The sequence below is a fragment of the Vigna radiata genome, chromosome 3, assembly GCF_000741045.1.
Source record: "Vigna radiata var. radiata cultivar VC1973A chromosome 3, Vradiata_ver6, whole genome shotgun sequence".
Lineage (NCBI taxonomy): Eukaryota > Viridiplantae > Streptophyta > Magnoliopsida > Fabales > Fabaceae > Vigna > Vigna radiata.
In genome coordinates, this window is record NC_028353.1 from 7,232,259 (window position 1) to 7,254,255 (window position 21,997).

Here is a 21,997-nt window from a genome sequence, read left to right on the forward strand (position 1 = left end):
CTATTATATTCGTATTCCTTTTATCTCTTTTTCTCTTTCTCAACCACTTTTGCCATATATTCTTCTTATCAAACCATCCACATCTAGACTCACAATAAAATATGGTTGAGGTACAAAGGATATATTTGAATAGAGGTGTCAGGTTTGAGTTGCGGGAATAACCCATCAAAACTCAACAAAAAATATGTTTATATTCATGGAGAAAATCATATGCATTATTATGAGCCTTTCTGGTTTCTCAATTAATAAATTAAATGGACCAACAGAATATCATTTGATGTTTGTGACTCAAGCATTAGTGATCTTTGTTTGTTCCTCCCATTTCAAGAAGCAAGATTTTGATATACAAGTACCGGTTTTTAAGTCAGGGATCATCTTATGTAAGAGTACCATGCCAGCACACTAGAAGATAAACTTTTCAAAAACCAAGATGATAGATTACAAGTGCATAACTCTTTAAGTGTATAACGATTTTAAGTCTATTTCAATGCAAATTTTACATTTACTTATGCATTATAGATTCACTTTATTACTAATTTATACGAGACTTTCAACATTGTACGACGATAAAACAAAGAAGTGCGCAAGAAATTAATCTAAAAAACACTAACAGACTTAAATAACCATCAGTTTTTAACCATAGTTATTTTTAAGGTAAGGTAGGATTGTTCATAATGCAAGTTGGTTATCACCTAAACGAGTATATTACAGCTGCATTGCTTGTTCCTGAGTCATAAACACAAGTGCCAGGAAATTATTATATGTTATTGTTTAAACACACAAATTTCAGTGTAATCAAGGAGATGACAGAAACAAAAATTTACCAAATGTGTGACTTGAAAACATTAATTTAGGCCTTCTGCATATATTTAATTCTGATACTTCTATGATTTGAATAAAGGCTATATAACATAACTGCTAAAGATGTGCAATTTGTATAGTGCATGGTTATACATATGACCGACATAAACATCCTGTACGGTAGTGCATGGCCACACTATGTATGATGCTGATTTCCTCGTTAATAGAAGTTACGCATCTTGCGCTTTTAACCATTTAATTGTATTCCTAATCATTTCCAAAACCTTTAAAATTTTCTGAAATGAAAGGGTCATGAATCTTGCGATGAAAAAAGTTGCTCATATTGTTTTCTTTCATCCTTAGGCTTATAGCAGATGCTCCAAAATGAACAGACAAATACAACAAGATGAAATTGAGTTTTGTTCAGTTTTTCTATAAATAATGATGGTAACATGATCACTCATTCATGTTGCAGAATAAATAGTAGACAAAATTAAAAAAAAAAAAAAAATATATATGCTTCATGCACGATCGAGCATGAATCTTATTCTCGAAGAAAGTTCTGGATTCATTAGATGACCTTAACAGCTAGCTAGCCAACTTGTTATCTACAACACATATGCAGTACAGTGCTAAAGGACAGTTATGGAGAATCCTCTGAATTCTCTTCTACACGATCTTATTCTTCTATATGAAGCGACAAAAACAACACTGCCCACCACTACATTCAATTAGCTTATAAATAAACCCTTCAATGAACTACATTCTCACGATTGGTTCTTCTCTCATATATACTTCCTTTTCTCTCTCTTTTCTATACATTGCATTGTGTTCAGTTTCAGTTTTTTGAAGCATGGAAATAATCACAAGCTTAGTAGCTGAAAAGCCTGTGGTGATATTCAGCAAGAGCACATGTTGCTTGAGCCATTCCATGACATCATTGATACGTAACTTTGGAGCAAACCCTACTGTTCATGAGCTCGATGAGATGGCGAATGGCCAGCAGATTGAAAGTGCATTGCTTCAAATGGGGTGCCAACCAAGTGTTCCTGCTGTGTTCATAGGAAAACGATTCATTGGTGGCTCTAAGAAAATCATGAGCCTGCATCTCAGCAATGAACTCATACCACTGCTCAAGAATGCTGGAGCTATATGGATTTGATTTCATGAGACCAAAGTGCCCAAGATCAATGGTTAATTACGTTTTAGAGCTGAATAAGACGGTTTTGTAGTCATTATTATGTACGTGGTAATTACGTTGCTTTACTGTAGTATATATACATATATATACTATCAGCCCTAAACGTTTACTTGTTTCCATTTCTTAGCTTTTCTTGATATGAATACGAACGATGAAAAATCAGTAATATGATTACTTATTTTGGTAGGGAACTTCCTTAGTAACATATTGTACTTTTTGTTAACAGACAACACAAGAATAAAGAAGATAAATGAAGTAATTTTGTTTTTCTGCGCATAATCATACAGACTATAGTTATACTATACTGTCATAAGAAATCATGTACTACGATTAAAGATACAAAATATGTTCAAAATTACAGTAGTGAACAAGATAATTTAGAAAAAAATCACATAAAGTTTTCAGTAAGGAAAGTAGTATAATTATGCGAGAGTTTAGATTAGGTAAATATATGAAGATACGTTATTATAACTCAAAGAAATGTTAAAAAGCTTGCATTAATAAATGGGAAAATGAATATCTGAAGATAAGAAAACTTAAATCAGATATTGTTCTGGATTAGAGAATATTACCTTTGAGGGGCTTTAGGTCCCACGTTCAGAATCAAAGCATTTAACTTATTCTAAACTCATGAACACAACTTGTATGAGGTAGGTTTGATTTCACAGTATATATATCTGAGTCAGATTTTGCTAATTTAAGAGATTTTTACAAGAACTCTTGCTATCACTGGTGCAATGGAGTCATAAAGCTTGAATCAACATATCTTAACTCTTTATTTTATTTTATTTACACTATACTATATCTCTATAGATGACAGGGAGGGTGAGAGTTTTAGTCCAAGCATATATTTATATGTTCTTTTCTTATAAGGTTTTCAAAACATAAATTCATTGCTATGGATTCGTTACTGTTGCTTAATCAATAATGTCAGAGAACAAAATCTTAAAAAGTGCTTGTTTAAGCTAAGCACTTGTAAAAGTTTTAAATAGTGTAATAATAAAAATAGTATCCCAAAAAAGCAAAAATATAATTAAAATTAAGCATTCTCAATAATTCAAAGATAATACAAGTGCTAGTTTCTCTACTTTTGATGAAAAATTAAAATTTATTTTTGTGAAATTTTTTGATATATCTTGATTTTAAAACTTTAAAAATGAATTAATATAATTTTTTTAGATGTCAAATGCACTTTATGTAAATAAATAAGTTTTACACTATTTAGTACTTTTTGCTTCTTGATATTTTAAATAAATTTAACATAATTAGATTAAAAAATTATATTCATTTATTTTTAAAGTTTTACGATAAATATATATCAAATATCCAAAAATTAAAATATTTAACAGATTTTAATTATGTGATAAAGACTAAAAATATATTTATCTTAATTTAAATATTGATTCAATAAATCATGTAACTAATTAACAACTGTTATTTTTTTTCATTCTTTCTGTTTGATCTCATAGAATCATATGTGTGTTTCGGTTAAATTTGTCTGAGGATAGGTCGTTCTTTCTTTTCTCTTCTATTTCGATTACTTAATTCTTTATGAGAATGCAATTCTCCGATGGGTGGTTGACTTGCAAAAGACATCTTGACGCTCAAGTCAGATTCATTGTATAAAGATGTCTATATTTTATTTAGGATAGCTCCAGGTCCTTTTATCTAAACATGAATGATGTATTTTATAAGGCTCGGCCAAACACATTGATTAATCATTAAATCAAACAATTAAATTCAATAATACCTGTTAATTATTCATTAATATCATATTATTATACAATATGACTTGTCAATCACTTATAAATAAAGTATATTTACAATTAATATGATCATTAAATATATTAATTGGTCATTAATTATTTTTATCTTTCTGATTAGTGTTTTTCTGACGATTATTTTTTTTAAACTCGAATTCTTCCTAGTGAGTCGATCAATTAGGTATAGTATAATATAGGTCATTAAGAAGAAGAAGGCAATGTGTGAAAACATGATCGGTCTCCCAGAAACAGTAGGAAAATATAGTATTGAAGAGAAAAGATAAGTCCCGTGATTTGACAAATATGTGGTTTTTGTTCTGTGGAGATTTGAGATGCAGATAGGTATAGTGTGAGTACTTGAAAACAAACCAAGTGACCCTTTGAGTTCCCCTTGAGCCGTTTATTGAAAACCATGCAGCATACTTAGTAAGAAAAAAACGAAAGCAAGAGCTGTTTCTACGACTTGCAGGCACGTGGAAAATTCTGTTGCTTAAAGATTAGGAATAATAATCTCTATATACCAAAGTCTTACTTTCGTTCTTATCTGTCCATCATAAAGTTTCAACAAAAGTAAGATCCCCATTGATGCAAAGCTCAATCGAGATATCACATTCACCCATCTTACGTCTTTTTATTTTCTGCAAATTACCAAGGAATCATCACTCTTCTTTCTATCCTAATATTTCCAACCCCTTCACACTGTTCCTCAAATAATGACCACATTTGCTGACATCTCTACATGACCTCCTAAGTTTCACGCATTACTATGGTAAAATCACACAACAACGTTGTTAGGGTTTCATTGCTTTTCTAATGTTATTTTCGAATGGAGTAATTGTTATAATCTGAAATGATTATGAACAACAAATCTCCCACTGTTCTCTTTATTCATGTAATTATCTTTATTAGTGTTTGAAGTGGTGGAAAAATTTCACTATACAGACTCATGACTTGATTCACACAAATAATTTTATTTTACTCTTCAATCTATTATGAATTATTTTCATTAAACCTTAACAACTTTTAAATAGGTGCAAATAAGACTTTGGACCAAATACAAATAATAAAAACTGAATATAAAATATCAACTTACTTAAAATCAAAATCACCTATATCTATTTTATCTCAAATAAAATCAAACCAAATATTACTAAACCCAAAACTAATAAAATAATTTAAAATTTGAGTTTATCTAACATGAAGTATAAATTTCATCACAGTACATAATAATAATTATAATTAATGTGATTATAAAGTATAATATATTAAATATTGGTTAAAGATGTTGTGATAACATCCGTTAATGTATGAGACTAACAATTTAATAAGGTTATACTGCTTTAAGTTATATTAATATTTTCTCAGTTTGTTAGGAGTATTCAGACTTGCTTCTTTTTTTTTTTTTTTCAAAAGTTTACACACATCTCGTATTTTATAAAAACAGTTTATATTAATTCTTTTTGCTCCCAGTCTTAAAAATGCTAACGGCATCATTATTCTTTAGTTAAAACTGAATGCAGTGTACACTTATTCATGCAGTGTACACTTATTCATTATGTTACATACAGAGTTGAAACGATTTGATAACGTGAAAATGATGTTAAAATTGAAGTAATTGGTTAAAAGCAAAGGATGAGAGCTCATGTAAGTTTGTTCCTAAGTGAACAAAGTTTTTTTTTTTAAATTTAAAAGCAAAAAGTTAGGGTTAGGAATGACTTTTTCACAAAGTTGTTCCTTTTGTTCTAAGACATGGAGTAAAGGAGTTTTGCATTCCTCACATGGTGGTGGTTCGAGGTAAGGTGGAATAATCCCTATTTACAGGTGCTTCTCACAATGAAGGACAAGGTTGTCTCGAGGTATAGAAAACGAATACGGTGGAGTGATGCTATGATTTGGGTTTTTGCGGATTAGGAATTTTCTGATTTGGAATTTTATGATTTTTTGTACAGCTTACGTGATTGAGGTTGAAGAAAGAAGAAATTAAGGTTAAACGAATGTAAACTGAGGTAGAAAATTTGCCACTACAATTGGTAAAGAGAAGAGGGAGATTACAACTGAGTTTTCAATTTCAACCGTACTACTGATATGCAAATGTAAATTTAGTGACCGGTTAGCCTTTGACTAGATACCAACTATTCTTATTTTCATTTCACAACTATTCTCCTAATGTTCAATGTTTAATCAAAGTTAAAGTAATACTAGTTTGAAAATTTGTAAATGAAAATTTGATCACATTAAGGAACATATTAAGAGAGCACATAACTAACTATTGCAAATTTTAATCCTTCTAATAAATAGGTTCAAGACCAACAATGTAATCAATCAAGTTTGGCATCTTAGAAAATAATCACCTATGTCTGTCCAGATTCCGAAATAGGTTTTCCAGCAACGAATGTGGAGAAAACTCTAAAAAATAAGTTTGGGGATTTGGAGAAAATCTCACACAAAGAAGAAGAACGAGAAAGGAATGTCACCGACAATGACGTCAAACACGGTGTCGTCGACATCTTCGACTACACCACAGTGGCGTGGTGGTTGGTGTTGGCGTTGCTCCTTGGTTCCTAGTTATTCTGAAATTGGATCAATTGGCTCGTGTTGGTGTTAACATTGCCACATCAATTGGGTCACAGTTGTCATATAATAAATAAGTATACAACTCATTCAATTTTGGCCAGAAAAATAATGTTGTCACGTAATGAATAAGTGTACAACTCATTCAATTTTGACCAGAGAAACAATGTTATCGTTAGTATTTTTAAAATCGTAAGTAAAAAGGATTAACATGAACTGTTTTTACAAAATATAAAACATGTTTAAACTTTTAAAAAAATGTAAGACAACTTTAACACACCTAACAAACCGAATAACCAACGTAGATATTAAATCTTCATAAAATCTATTAAAAATAAAATCATACTAAACTTCACTCATCCTTTAAATGAGGGTTCTCACTTGTTCTACAATCAACACAAAAAAACAGTTGAAATCCTTACACATCTGTCTTTACGAATCTACGTGAATAGTAACATCACGAAATCAAACTAAAACATATAATACTTGATCTAACAATGTCGACACCTTTGAGTTGACTGAGATTTGATGCAGCACTAAAAATAGTAAGGTGCTAAATTAAAAAGCCTATGTTGTAAGAATAAGGGGGTGTCGAAATGTTACAAGAATTTAATTGAATAAAATATTGAGAAGATTGCTTTTGTGCATAGGATTAGAGAACATCTTCCTAGTATATTCCTTCACCCTTTTATGGCATTACAAATTGCAAAAAGGGAGAATTCGGTGCGTTTTCTTTTCTCCAATTCCTGTAGGGTTGTAGAGTTTCATGAAATCAAAGGCCAGCCAGAGCCATCTATAGTCCCCAAAATAAATAAACAAATAAAACTTATTTCTCTCCTAATCTTTCAAGTTTCAACTCAGCTTTCGGTTTTTGGTGCGAATCTTGTGAAAACATAACAACTACTTGTCGATTGGATAAACTCCACTCCTCTGTCGTGTCAAAAGCAGAGGAAGGTAGTCAAGTTATGATATATACTTATGTTACCTTTTTAACGTCTTACTTATTAACTAAATTCCATGTCCAGGTACCTCTCACATTTAACATACCCTTGAACTTGGGTTGGATACATCCTCTGTTCCTTGCTCTGTTTTTCTTCTTCAAACAATTTTTTCTAAGATTCACCATCTTTAAAGTATGACTTCTTTATATAAAAACACCTTATATCTTATTTAACATAAAACTGTAAGGTTTATGTGTCTTATTTTTCTTATATATCACTCAATTTTCTCATTTTTATTTAATGTAAAACTCTAACTTTTCTTCCTCTCTCATGCTTTCAAACATGTCCACCACAGAAGAAAGTGCGTCAGAACATGCAGGGTTTCGTCTAACCTCTTTGATCATTATGATTTGACAAAATTTTATACATGATAGAAATTTCTACGTATTTGGGAGATTTTACCAATAATAGAAACTCAACTTCATCCTTTTTTTTTTCTAGATTGTCCTCACAGTAAATGATTTTCTTTCTCACTCTGGAACAGCAATTTTGGAATCAGTATTTTGTTTCTCAAGGTTTCACATCTTCACAAGTTATTATGTTCGTGCATCTACGTGTCATAACTCAAATTCGATCACTGATTAAATTAAAATTTGATGACAAATGTGTCCGATAATGATCAGAGTTGATTTGAATGAACTTTTCTGTATCCTATTCAGATCTGTATGTTGTGATAAATATACCTTATATTAATAAAGTTTAATAAAAATTAAGATGTCTTATTAAAAAAATTTATCAAAAATTTAGATATCTTATTGTGATATGAAAGAAGGGTGATTTTAAATAAATATTTATGACAATTAAAAAAATAATAATTAGGAAATATGTATTAGAATCTTTTTCATTTAACCTCCTTATGTTCTGAACATGTATAATTCTTCAATTAAACACCAATTTAATTAAAATGTTTTCATAAGTCAAAAGTTAATTTAAACTAGGCCTTTATATATCCCCTCCTGCATAGATATCTAACGATCGTGAAATTGGATGAACCAGAATGGGGTAAAAAGGAATAGAATAGAATAAAGTTATCATTTTCCCATTGTTTAAAATAATATATCATATGCAGGAGAATAATATTTTTTAGGACACCTATATACTAATAAAATTTGAGAAAGGGAAACAGATAGAAACTAAAGAAATATAGGTATAGTTATACAGTGTGATAAGAAGAAAGAAAAGATTAAAGTGTTAATTGTTTAATCTTATAACAATATGTGTATTTTATAATGAAAAAGAGAGGTCATGAGACTTCTGATAATAAAAAATATGTTAATCAACAAGTAATTTCTGAACCTGGGAAATTATCATGTACATATTTGCCAACATGTCATTGCCCCATTATTTCATTTGATGCATAATAATATCTCTGTATTCTTTCTCATCAATTCAAATGCATTTCACTCCTGCTGCATTAACTGTGCAGGTTTTGGGAATCCATTTATGACGCCCACAACTTTAATGTTTATTATTCTTTTATGAGATAGGTGTTTATTCTTCCCTATATGAAACTATCCTCCCAGAATAAGCCAGGTATAAATAGACCACTTAATCTCAAGTTTTAGCAGCAGATAAACCAAACAAACTCACATACTCACTTAGCAGTCACTCTAGAAACCCTCCAACCAAAATTCCAATTGCAGCACGGCAATGGACTTGAAACCATTGATTGCAGAGAAGCCAGTGGTGATCTTCGGCAAGAGCAATTGTGTCATGAGCCACACAGTGAAGGCTCTGATACGCAGCTTTGGTGCCAACCTTGCAGTTATTGAGGTTGACAAAATGCCAAGTGGCCAACAAGTAGAGAGGGCACTGCTCCAGCTAGGTTGCCGCCCCAGTGTGCCTGCAGTGTTCATAGGACAAGAATTCATAGGTGGTGCTGATGAAGTAATCAAACTAAATGTTCAGAACAAGCTTGCCCAATTGCTGCTCAAGGCTAAAGCCATATTTCTCTGAAGTTGCAAACTCGAGAACCCCGTATGATCAAATAAGAGGTTCTAATTAGTTTTTTCTAAGCTATGAGAACTAGCTCTGTGAGGCAGTTTAGTATAGAGAGTCTTCTACTTCTTGCCATACTCTTGTATTCTCCATTTTTCCTTTGTGTTCTTTTGTGGAGCAGAACAGCACTACTCTTCTTTTGTATATTATTGCAGACCAGGCTTTAACCACACATGGTTTGGCCATTTCATCGTGTAATTCTCACCCGTTAATAATCTCATTTTCAGTTCTGTGGACAGAGGTTTCTCAAGAGAGATTAGTAAACAAAAAAATGTTAGATGTAATATTATGTCAAATTCAGATATGCTGTGAGAGATTTATAACGGAAACATCACAAATATCACTAATCGGGTAATGATATGTGGAATATCAGAAACAGTGGGTTGATTCCCTTCATTGTTTTTTTATTTCTCCTTTCTTATAACAGCTTTGATTTTCTCCTAATGTATGAGACATCATGAAATGTTCAGATATCATTGTTCAAGGCTACTCAAACAAACTTTAACATTACTATATAAATTAAGGATGTAACATTTATCGGCAGTTCGATTAAAGTATTCTTTGAGTGTGAATATACAGAGCAGTGTACAATTGTTTGAGTTACATGAATTAAGAACTAAACAAATGTTCACACTCCTTTCACGCCATCAAATCACAGCATCGCTTAATTCGACAAGGGATATAATGTTGAAAACAACAATAAAAACCAGTTAAAGATTATTAAAAACATTATATTTGTGCTTAAATTGTTCAATTGGAAACTTCATCATCAAATTTCTTAAATCGGAATACTTTTAACAATCTTCCCATAACTTCACATTAAGTATATTAGCTTTGGAAGAAGTTAAATTACGAAGTTTATATAAAGCTTAAGTGTAAAAGTTGATTTTAATGTATGGAAGAAAATGTAATTCATATTATTCATAATTTTTATATAGCGCTTAAGAAAAAGAAAATATCTAAACTTACATTACAGGAAGAAAGATTAACGAGCAGTTTGTACACAGATGTCATAGAGGAGACGATATAGCCACAACTTTTTAGAAATACATATTCCATGTTTATGCACAGGATATCCTTAAAAAATGAGAGACAGGGTGGGAGATAAATAATAATAAAAAAATGCATGTCAATTTTGAAGCAGAAGCTGTTGTCGAGGAATCCAGAGTCCCCACTGCGATGCCAAGAACTGGCCTTGCACTGGTTTTGTGTTCTATACTAGTTCTCGAACCGCATATGCCAAAGTCCTTTTTGTTTTTGTTTTACACCGGTTAGTATATGCCAACAAATAATTTAACTTCAAAAATTATGCTCCCTAAAGTATCTTTGTGGTTGTTTATATTTAGAATATAAACTTGTTTTGGTATACATGCATATTGTTTATTAAGAAGAAATAGATTAGACATGTACATGTACACTATAAACTAGTTTTATGTGAGTAAATTAATACGATACATATACTTTTTAAAGGATAAAATCGAGTTTTTATTTTTATATTTGTGTGCTTTTATTTCAAAATATATCATGTATGAAAGGAAAAAAAAGTGGCGAAAGGAAAATACTAAAAATTGAGTGCTTTAGCTTGATTTGATTGAGTAGCATCCAATTGTGGAAAAGCAATTTATTTATTGCATGTCTGTTTTTAAACCTTGAAGAATATATTCTTCTCTCACTACAATGCAATAACTGGTGTAGGTGCTTTTGTAGAAGGTATTTTAACACTCAAATAGGAAAAAAAAAATACTAGAGGATCTAGAAAACTCAGTAATGCACCTATTTTTGTAGTACTACCGATTTTTAGCATCATAGACAACAACACGAACAATATATTTTAAAACAAATTTGTTACAAAAGAAAAATGCTGACAACTTTGTTTTTAGGAAAACTCAAACTTTCACCAATAATAAAATGTGTTAAGAAATGGTTTGAGATATGTACTCTTGAACAAGTCCACTCCGTGTTATAGGCATTCTAGAGGACAAAAAGACACAAGTTATGTTAGTATAAAAAAAATGTTAAATAATGTCCCAACATTTTCTCCGATAGTTACTAAAGAAAAACCAGAATACTGGGGGTTCAAAAGAAGTGTTCTTCACAATGCAAGTGTATGGTTTCTTTAGCTGACAAAACCACTGAAAGCTTGACGCATGCATGTTTCAAAAGTGGGCTAGGGAAAATCCAAATGATAAACAAGATAACACAAGATAATAGATTTTCTAAAAAGTTCGCCTTCTTTAAGCCATTTTAGTGCTCTTTTGACGTGTTTTATGACACCGTTTCTTATCAGAGGCTTGACTGGTTAGTGCCCTATCAGCTAAGTGGAACTTCTTTCCAGTCAAATGTAAAAAACTTGACAAAAAATCAAACCCAAGTAAGGTTGAAGGCCTAAACATAATTGACGCTTAGTTCCTTCCGTGTAAAAGGTGAGTACTTATCAATTCGGTAAAAAGGGAGGAGAGCGTTAGTTAGAGTACAGAGAAAAGCATGAGGGCCAAAAACACAAACAAACAAAACTTTCTCTCGTTTTCTTGCATCTTATCTTTATCCTTAACAAATAGTAATGCAATAATGGATTTGCAAAAGATAGGGATCACCAGAAAAAGGGATATTGAGACATAACTTACCTGTATTTAGTTTCTCTCGAAGCAACGAACAGCACACTTAAAAAAGAAACAAAATAATTCCAGTCATTAATATGAAAACTAACTGTTAATACTTCATTCTTGTCAAACATAAAACAAAATCAATTATTGATCTCCCCATCAGCTACTGTTTCTTACTTTACACTTGCTCATTGCAGATGAATCAAATCCAACTTATTTATTTATTTCTCTATTATTCAAGAAACATAGCTTTCATAACTAACTAAAGTACCTCAAAATATACACATTTTTAATCTTCATAGAAGAGATTATGTAAAAAAGTGACACGGAAAGACAATGCTGACACCCAACGTGAGCAGATTGTCAAAAAGCAAGATAAATCATTTTCGTCGCCTACGCAGATGAAATGGAATCACTTGCAAAGTTGCAATGTGTAGCATCTCCAACAACAAAATAATGCAAGTCAATCCACACTCCACATCATCATATCATCGTAAACACAATGATTAAAAGAATATTATCGTAAAGATAATTAATGATCATACAAAAGTTCAGATATTATTAAATAATCTCATACAGATTTATAACCAAGTAACCAGCATTTACAACATCAAAGATCTCAATAAAGATCACATATCTGAACAAAAATAGCCACCAAGGGAATTAAATTTACTTCACTTGTGAATGTAATCTTTCAAAATGTGATTATTGTCTTCGAGGATTGCATTTTTTCGCCAATTGATCACTGCTTTTGAAACCGTGGTATTAGCCTTGCGAATTTCGTCAGCAGAAAACTTGTGCTCTATGATTCCCAAGGGTCCAGGCTGCAGCACCTTAATAACAGTTTCCATTTCTTGTTCAACTTGTCTGTCACAAACACAATTGAATAAATCGACTTTAATGGAGAGGAACCCTAATAACTTTTTTAAGGGAAAAAAAGGCAAAGTGATGATATTTAATATCACTGGAAAGCGAGGAATAACGGAGAAGAAGATGGATTAGTTACCGTACTAGCGCCGAAAAAGGCAACGAGCTTCGAAACCCTGCCATAGACAACTTCACAGTCATCGTTCACACTGCACCAGATGACGGTGCAGGATCCAAATCCAAGACCGTTTAGATTGGTGCGGCTATGGCTTTGCACAGAGAGGCCGGACACTTATTGGGCTTTCAAAGCTCAATTGATGGCCCAATAGGATATGGGCTTAGCGGTTAAAGAAGAAAAAGGGTAAAGCTTCCTGCAACCCCCAACAGATTTCACCTTCCATCCCATCAAGACATTTCTGGAAAGGTTTTTCATAAAAAGAGGATTTGATTGATTTAAGAAAAAAAAAAACTAAAACCGTTTAGATTCAAACTTTAATTGTTTGAGAATCTTAATTAGATTATCAAATTTTAAATGCAATTTAATTAATTTTGATACATTATCTATATGTATCACTAGTATGTTTGTGATTTTCTTTTAATTTTTTGAAAAAATATTTTTGTTATTCTTTTTAACTTTTTAGAAAAAAAAATTATCTCATGTAAAATGAAGAAATCTTTTACTACACAATAGAGACAATGTGACATCATCGTAACAATGCACGTGTCATTCTGGAAACAAATGTCATATAAAAAATTTTAATTTATTTTCTTTATTTATATTATCTTGATTGAATTCTAATTTTTTAGATTAAAAGGCTTTTATCGTTTATTAATTAAGATTAAATTTAACTTTTATATAAAAATTTTAATTATTATAATGATATTTTTATTAAAATTGATATTTTTACTAAATATTTTTAACAACGTTAAATTTATTTAAATTTATTTTATATTAAATTTTATTTACTTTTTTGAAAATATTTAAAATTCAATAATTTTTATACAAATATTAGAATTAGTTTAAAAATAACAATATTATAAATTCAAACAAATTTTTAAAATAGTTTTACAAAAATTTAAAATAAATATTTTTAAAATTTTAAAACGAAATTTATTACAAAAAACTTATCATAATATTTTATTAATCATTATTTTAATTATTATTATTATTATTATTATTATAAATAAATGTTACATAAATTTTATTATTTTTTATATATAACAAAAGATATTTTTATAAATATCCAGCAACTTCTTTTGAAAAACCGGTCAAAACACTAGTATTATTATTACAGTTTACATGTTTTTCATTCTAGCAATTATACCGACAGTAAAATGAATCTTCTTTTGTCTGTTTGGTGCATTTTACTTTCCCTTCTCTTTTCTCATTCTCTGTGCATCCTAATAATTATGGTATCCTATGCCATCACACTTACATTACATTATTAATCCTTTACCCTTAGCAAATTCTTTAGGCTGCAAGTTACTACAGAAAAAAATTTGATGTCCAGAAACATTTCTTTTCTGGGAAAGCCTTTTTATACTAAAATTCTGATATTGAGTTTCTCAGAAGTGTAATGAAAGTACTGAACACAGTTGATAGTCAGCAACATAACCGAAAAAACTGTTGACTGGAAAATAGACAGAAGCACGCGATGCATTACGCATTACTAGAATGTTTTTACGCATACTGTACATGAATTATGGCATATATGATATATTACGTGTTTGAATAAAGTTATGAAACAGAGTGGCGTCTTCGCTTTGGAAAAGGGAAGCGACTTTCTGAACAAGCCTTGCCACCAATTGGCTTAATGCTATTTATCCTGAACAGAGCATTGAGCTTACTCAGCTTTCTGGTGAATGATTTGAACAACTTGTTGGCAGGGTGAGACTTAACAAGCTCCTGCTTCATGGACACGTGGTCTTTTTCCAAGTCAGTGAGCCTCATTCTCATTCTTGCTACTTCAAGCTTCAGTTCTCTGTTCTCTCTTCTCACTGATGCATAGTTATCTCTCGGGGAAATGGCTCCACTCCCTGCACCGCTTCCTGAACGGTGAGGAAACTGACCGAAGAAGAATTGGTTGTGCCCTCCATTCATGGCATTGCGAAGCCTCATTTGCTCGAAGTAAAGCACTTGAACCACCATCTGCACCGGTAGCCTTTCATTCTGTGCTGCATGGCTGCATGCTTCTTGAGACAGTTTCTGACAATCAATGGTTTTGCATAACCGATATCGCTCTGAGTCCTTCATGTTTGGATGAACCTACATGAAAACCAAACAAAATTGGTAATCACAACCAACAATAAAGTATCATATATTGCATAAATTTAAGTCTTTTTTGAAAGCTTAAACATAATTATTTTCACCTTGAGGAAGATGTCAACTGCTCTATAGAGTCCATCACTTGCAACACGTGCATGATCTGGAAGTAGTTCTGCAAGTGCTGTGAATTTTGAGGGCGACAAGTTTGAGTCTAGAGCTACTTCAGCGAGATAACTGTCCAGCAATTTCGATACCTTTATAATTGAGCTTTGTTTTGGAGATCCAGGGCTGTCGTAATCATACACCATTTGGCTTTCATCAATGTAGTTATCACTGTCTTCTCCATCCTCTTGGTCCATGTTTAGATAAAAAGAAAAGATCCTCAGAATTGAGTCAGTGTCATACATAGTATTGTGGGTGTTTTGAGGTGAGTTTGTTGGGATTAAGATGTCTTCGAGAATTGCCTGGTCTAGTTGAAGACTAATTCGCCTCTCCAAATCAGATTTGCAATGAGTTGATGCAGGTGCTGCTATTGCAGCTTTCAACAAACTTGAGAGGAATCCCATTGGAACAGGGCTTTTCCTTGAGTGAGTTGGGAGTAAGCCAACTATGGTTTCAACAACGACCCTTTGTTTCTTTTGCAATTCCATGTCATGAAGACTTCCTTTCACCACTTGGGGATCTCTAACACCAATCCCCTGAAGTGAACCATGTGCATAGTTCATCAATATCTTGCTGATCATGTCTTGTTTCAGTCCCTTTGACTTCACAACAGATACAACTCGTTGGAAGAACTCAAGACTAAGAACATTGAAAGACTTCCCCCACCAATCTGCGGGTGTTTCTGGCTCCATGGTTGGTGTGGTTTTAGAAGGGAAATTGTGATCGAGTTTTAGTAAACCAGATGTAAGCTGCTCTTTGCACGCGTTGTTTGCAATTGCATTGATTAGCTTGTTGACTAGGTTTATTTCCTCTGACATTGGAAGGAGGGCCTCACAACTGTGAAGAACATACACTGTGCTTGATATGTTAGGTAGCACTGTGTCCCTAAGGTATGCTTCAACTCTGGATTCTAAGTTTTTCTCAGAAAATTCTTCTGTCATTTCAAGAAAATGAGCCGTGCACCGTAGCAAGGCAATATTTGAGAGAGTGAACTCAACATTGATCCCATAGCAAAATTTGGCAGCTAGCTCAAATGCCTCTGCTCCACCTGGCACATTTGGGAGACTTATGCGTAAAACTTTCAAATCTTTTGCTTCTAACAGCAGCTTCCGAATTCTTCCACTCCGAGAAACAAGAGGAAACTAGTGCAAAAATTGGTACACTCAGTACACAGTGGAAACGAAAAATCTTTAACTCTTCTCTTTCTCATGGTACAGCAAAATGATACTTTTCTTGTTTTTCTTTCTTTTTCTGTTTTTAGACTGAGTCATGCAGAGAGACAATGAAGAAACCATACCATATCAGCCCAAAAATACCATGCAGCATGATGTTCATGGTTCTGTTACCACTTACCAGCCATTAGAGCAGTGGACTAAGGTTGGGCATGATGCTTACAATGCATGCATTAAAAATATTCAAGCATAAGATTGGTTATGTATATTTGATAGCAAAATAAAAATAGAAGTAAAAATCAACTCAGAAAATTGTGAAATATTCATGAACTCTTAAGATTCTGAACCAAAGAAGACCATGAAGAATACTAAACCTCTTATCAGAATGGCAGGTAGTTTTCTTTACCTTGTGAAGTGCGAAGGCTGATGCTCCTACTTCGATTGTGAGATCACTAGAAACGTCAGATATTGGCCTGCAAAAAGCAAATCTGGCTGAATCACTACATAACATAAAACCTGAAAAATTCAACATTAAGCAAAAACTACAGCTGCAGGCATACACATTACCAAAGTTAAATTATCCTCCACTAGAATGTTTGTTTGAAATTTAATGCAACAATTGTAACTCAAGCCATGTGCTCTGTACAACCCAAGAGACAACTTAATCTTCCAGTGTCAAAGTTTTAGGCGTGAATGGCCCCAACTCAATAAATACAGAATTTGTGCAAGACTATAAATAGACACACCACTGCAGACACAGCATGTTTACAAGAGTTTAAAGTCAAATTGATATTTAAGAGTAAAATGGTTGTCACTGTAGTGGAACCCATGAATGCAAATCATTGAACATCTAAGATAAGAAGTAGAAAATAAACTTTGGAGCGACGGGCTTGTGATGTTAACACCTGTCCTGATCTATGTGCAGCCAAAAGGGTTTTCATTTTTCCATAGTCGGTGAGCTCCAATTACATCATCTTAGGGCCTAAAGATAATAAAAGCACGAGAATAATTGACAGACAAAATTAATTGTCGTTCACATTGCTGACAGCAGATGAGATCTGAATATTCACCATGCAGCGCCATACCGCTGTCAGGTGGGTGAAACACTACATCATGGTCAATGTTACATCTTTATCTGCCAATGTTTTAACCCATACCATCATATCCAAGAAGTGTTGTTGTTTTCTACCATAAATTTGGAAACCCGTGACTGCGTTAGATAAGAAAATTTTAGAAGGTTGAAACCTGCATCGGCTACTTTTTCCATCCGTGCCTACTTTGATAGTTGAACTCGAAACCACATACTAAGTATGAAATGAAAGAGACACTCAATTATGCAGAAGGCCCTCATTGATGAATCTAAATGCTAGAGCATGTATGGTTGCAATCAACACTAATGCAGCATGAATTAAAAGATTACCATTCGGTGGCATGTCTTATGCTTGAGCTTGGACGAAAGGTCCTTTTTCCTGAAATGCTAGGCTTCAATTCGGCAACAGTTACCACTCCCATGAGGGATACTCTTCAAACAGTGATGTGGACGTAAAAGTCTACAAGAGCATATCAGATGAATCGAAAGAAAGGAAATGAAAGTGTGTGCTTGGACAGAGTCTTTGTTGAGTCAGGACCACTTGATGAGGCTCTTAATTTCATCTTGTGTGAGCAGAAAGTTGAAGTGAAGTGTAAGTCACATGAAGCCATGCAGGCCTAAGGGATGGAGAATGTGACTTTGAAACATACTTTATGATCTTAAATGAAGGTAAACGCAGTCTGCTTGCACTTTTCGGTGAAAGCATAAGTGCTCTTGCTTTTCTTTAAAAAAGAAAAAATACATTTTCGAACACAAATTTTTTACATTTATTTAATATTATTTTTTTTATTTTCTTTTTTTAAAAAATATAAAAAAATTTCTTTACATGGTTTTTGGCTTAAGAAAATTGCAGGAATCCATAAGGGTGGCATGCTTTTATGAATCGTCATGATGATATAGTAGCTAAAGATATTCACGTAAAGAATTGCATAGAATAAGCAAGTATATTATGTGTAAAGCTTGCTAAAGTTGGATTAAAAAGGACGAGTAGGATTGCATGTTATAATGCGTGATACCTGCAGGTAGTAGTTAACTATACTACACTAATCAATCTAATGTAATCTTTAACACAATTCATTTAATATATTTTTATTTTCATTTATTTATTTTATTTAAACTAGAAAATAACAAATGAAACTCGTGAAATAAGAACGAAATCCACACAAAATCTATCCGTGTTTTAAGGTTTTATGTAAAAGAATTAGAAATTATTTTTTATCTTGTATGATTTTATTTATTTATTATTTGTTCTTCACAATAAACAATTAACTAAATAATAACAAAACGGTAATTAATATTGTCTTACCGATAGCTAAATAAAAACAAAAATGAGAATAGTAACTTTCAATCAATTAAATTAATAAAAAATACATTAAAAATATGTTCTTAACATCTATATATTTTTTTTTCGAAATCTAATACTACTTTATTAACAAACTAACTATTTTACTGTTAATTTATATAAAATATTTTATATTATTTTTTTAAAGATATAAAATTTTTATTGGAAATTGATATAAGATTCAAAATTGAAAGTAGAATCGTAAACAAAGTGTGTAATTAGTAGCTCAACTTTATCTATAACTATGAGTGCACAATTCACAAAAAGAAATTTTTAAGTTATAAGAATTCGTAGAAGAAAAATCATTTATCAAAAGTCCGATATATTTATATTAACTACGAGGCAAAGGAATAGTGATTTTGACGGGAATAGACGTGTATGATTGGAGATAGGTTAGTAAATGGAATAAAAATTGCAGATCGTACTAAAAAATAAAATGGTCTTATTAAAATATTTATTATATCTTGAATGAAAAATCATTTAATACAATAAAAATATAAAAGTTATTAAAGGTTTATTGTCGAATATGTTTAAAAAATATGAAAAGAAGAGTTATTGGAAAGTTCTTTGAATAAAAATATGAGCTCAGAATTAGTGAACGCGACAACTGTTGGATGAATCATGATCTTAGATGCGTACATCCGGTGGTCATCATGAAACCGTCCATTTATTTTGTCCAATGTCTGAATACAGTCCATGTGGTAATCAACAGAACAAAATAATATATTAAATTTAAGATATTTTATTAATTTGTTTTGTAATATTAGAGCACAGTTTCCTTCCTTTTACGGGAACTATTTCAGGTGTTACATGAGAATAATAAGGAAGGGTGGCAAAGGCTGACTCGATTTTGTCCATCAAAACGGATTGTGTTGAATTCGTCTATCATTTCAAAATTGGTTGAATTTTACGATCAATATTTCAACTAATCAATAATAAATATACTCTTATTTCCTCATTTATTATTTTAAATACTAATTAAATGATTTTTGTAAAAAATATAAATCACAATATATATGACATTAAAATATTCAACATCAAAATGGCCGACAGACAGCGAGATAATGATTGATCCATCTAAAAATTATTTAACCAATAATAATTATTAATGAACAATGAACAAAAATAATAGTAATTGACAATTAACATAGATAAATTCATTTATTAGTAATTAATGAGTCAAATATAATAATAAGTTCATTATAATATTTATAAATATACAACAGATAATTAATTTTTAACTAATTTTTATTATAAAATTATGACGCAAAGTCACTAAATTAAGTATCAAAATGTCTTTTATAGACATTTTCTTTCGTAATTAAGACAATGAAAAAAAAGAGAACAACATAACTTAAAAGATGAAACGGACAACTTTAGATATTTTGAATAAGAAACTTTCATACTTTATCCAAAACATTTTATCACCTACCGAAAATTTTTTTACCTACCGTAAAACAGGAGCGGCATCCCCTGTTGTGAAAATGATCTGATTGATAGGAAGTTGGAGCTGGATGATAAAGAGACACAAGTGGAAAAAGTGATAAAAAACAAAAAAATATATTTTGACGGATTGAAAGAGGGGTGTGCATGATTAGACATCAGTGCAGTGTGGAAAGAAAATGAAGACATTATGATGTGAAGCAGCAGCATTGGACCCCACCCTTAGGATTAGGGACACACTCTTCACCTTCTACCATTCACCTTTTCCTTCCATTATTATTAGTTCACTCTGTCAAGAATACATGAAACAAAGGTAATACTCAACCTTGCAAATAGTCAATACTTGCATTTTGTATGATTTTTTACTTAACGTGTTTAGTTAGGTTATATATCATTATTTAATGTTTTATTGTATTTTATAATTTTTTTATCATGTTAAGTTTAAAAATATATAAATAACTGTATAACTTTTACTTAAATGGAATTTTATCAGGTCAAATTAACGAGAAGATTAAAATTTAAATAATTTATCTAGAAAAAAAAGAACATTAATTATGTTTTCAAGTTTTTTCTTCCTGTGTTTTTTTATTTAACACCTTTATGTAATGTTATTTAAAATATAAACTCAAATAAAAAAACAAATTTAAAGTAAATCTAAATAGAACTACATAGCAAAATATAGTATGAATAGAATAATTTGTTTCTAAAATCAAATATAAACAAGTCGACATCATTATTGTAATATAAGCATGCGCAACGAGACTAATTAAACATTCAACTAATTTACCATATCGGATCCTCCATCAATTATTTATTTAATCATGAATCTCAATGTCATCATTCTCAAAAAGGATAACGTTTGAATTAGAATAATAAATACTAGTTAATATATGTTTCTTTAGTTTTTGTTTTTTTTTTTTGCAATCTCATTATTTTAATAATGAGAATCATGGCAACAAAATCAGTAAAACATCATCAACTTATATATCTTATATTCAAAAGTATTAGTGATTTTTTAATAATAACAATTTCACTACAAAACTACCTTTTTTAGTCATTTCAAAGGCAATGTTAAAGTCAATATATAAAAACACTATCATTATTGAAAAACGAAGGGAGAAACATATTAACGAAACATTATTCCGTAAAAAAAGCAAACCAAACAAAAACTAATGTAACCTAATAATTAGTATCGAACAAGTTAACCAAAGTTTGGGGTTTAAACATCCCAAAATAAGATTAATTATAAAAAAAAAACTACAAATTCATATAGTATAAGATGCCAACATCTATTTAAATTCATCGAGATGCTTCTAATGTCCTTTTAATTTGAGACATATTTAAAAACATTATTAAACTTGTCGGTAGGTGATGGGATTTTGTTGAAAGTGAGTTTATGTCTTTGACTCAACCCTTGATGAAATAATAATCACTTATGTTTTTCAGTCTGTAAACAAGGTATACTATCTTTTGCCAAAATTACTCAAAAACAATTTCTACTACAAAAGCTAATATTATTGTATTAGATTCATTTATGCTTGAAAAATATTGTACAAAGGTAATTTATTTTTAAGTGACTGTTATTGTAATAATCCAGTTAATTGTTTAAAAGTAGAAAAAATAAAATATAAATATTTTATCTTTTAAATATAAAACTTATAAAAATAATTATTCATAAATTATTTCAAAAAAGATATTCTTTCTAAAACATTTTTTT

At 31.1% G+C, this 21,997-nt stretch overlaps 4 protein-coding genes across 4 annotated transcripts; 2 read left to right on the forward strand and 2 right to left on the reverse strand.

Moving 5' to 3' along the window:
- Positions 1 to 1,550: 1,550 nt before the first annotated feature.
- Positions 1,551 to 2,180, forward strand: LOC106757440 (monothiol glutaredoxin-S6). The gene has a single exon (XM_014640111.2). It carries the CDS (start codon positions 1,655 to 1,657, stop codon positions 1,961 to 1,963), a length of 309 nt encoding a protein of 102 aa, XP_014495597.1. The 5' UTR covers positions 1,551 to 1,654; the 3' UTR covers positions 1,964 to 2,180.
- Positions 2,181 to 8,987: 6,807 nt separating this feature from the next.
- LOC106757349 (monothiol glutaredoxin-S6) lies at positions 8,988 to 9,573 on the forward strand. The gene has a single exon (XM_014640000.2). It carries the CDS (start codon positions 8,988 to 8,990, stop codon positions 9,291 to 9,293), a length of 306 nt encoding a protein of 101 aa, XP_014495486.1. The 3' UTR covers positions 9,294 to 9,573.
- A 2,871-nt stretch (positions 9,574 to 12,444) lies between these two features.
- Positions 12,445 to 13,096, reverse strand: LOC106757476. Its single transcript, XM_014640148.2, has 2 exons — positions 12,945 to 13,096; positions 12,445 to 12,805 (listed from the first exon to the last, which is right to left on the reverse strand). The coding sequence occupies exons 1-2, from the start codon at positions 13,004 to 13,006 to the stop codon at positions 12,613 to 12,615; spliced, it is 255 nt and encodes an 84-aa protein (XP_014495634.1). The 5' UTR covers positions 13,007 to 13,096; the 3' UTR covers positions 12,445 to 12,612.
- A 1,219-nt stretch (positions 13,097 to 14,315) lies between these two features.
- On the reverse strand, positions 14,316 to 18,122 carry LOC106756750 (BTB/POZ domain-containing protein At1g03010). Its single transcript, XM_014639310.2, has 4 exons — positions 17,826 to 18,122; positions 16,812 to 16,878; positions 15,176 to 16,375; positions 14,316 to 15,071 (listed from the first exon to the last, which is right to left on the reverse strand). Exons 1-4 carry the CDS (start codon positions 17,915 to 17,917, stop codon positions 14,544 to 14,546), a joined length of 1,887 nt encoding a protein of 628 aa, XP_014494796.1. The 5' UTR covers positions 17,918 to 18,122; the 3' UTR covers positions 14,316 to 14,543.
- Between the last annotated feature and the right edge of the window lie 3,875 nt (positions 18,123 to 21,997).

Coding starts and splice junctions, on each gene's coding strand:
- LOC106757440 (XM_014640111.2), top strand. CDS start 1,655: ATGGAAATAATCACAAGCTTAGTAGCTGAAAAGCCTGTGGTGATATTC.
- LOC106757476 (XM_014640148.2), bottom strand. CDS start 13,006: ATGACTGTGAAGTTGTCTATGGCAGGGTTTCGAAGCTCGTTGCCTTTT. Junction 12,806..12,944: donor CCTTTTTCGGCGCTAGTACG/GTAACTAATCCA, acceptor TGTTTGTGACAG/ACAAGTTGAACAAGAAATGG.
- LOC106757349 (XM_014640000.2), top strand. CDS start 8,988: ATGGACTTGAAACCATTGATTGCAGAGAAGCCAGTGGTGATCTTCGGC.
- LOC106756750 (XM_014639310.2), bottom strand. CDS start 17,917: ATGGGAGTGGTAACTGTTGCCGAATTGAAGCCTAGCATTTCAGGAAAA. Junction 16,879..17,825: donor ATAAGACATGCCACCGAATG/GTAATCTTTTAA, acceptor TGCTTTTTGCAG/GCCAATATCTGACGTTTCTA. Junction 15,072..15,175: donor CAGTTGACATCTTCCTCAAG/GTGAAAATAATT, acceptor GTTTTCATGTAG/GTTCATCCAAACATGAAGGA.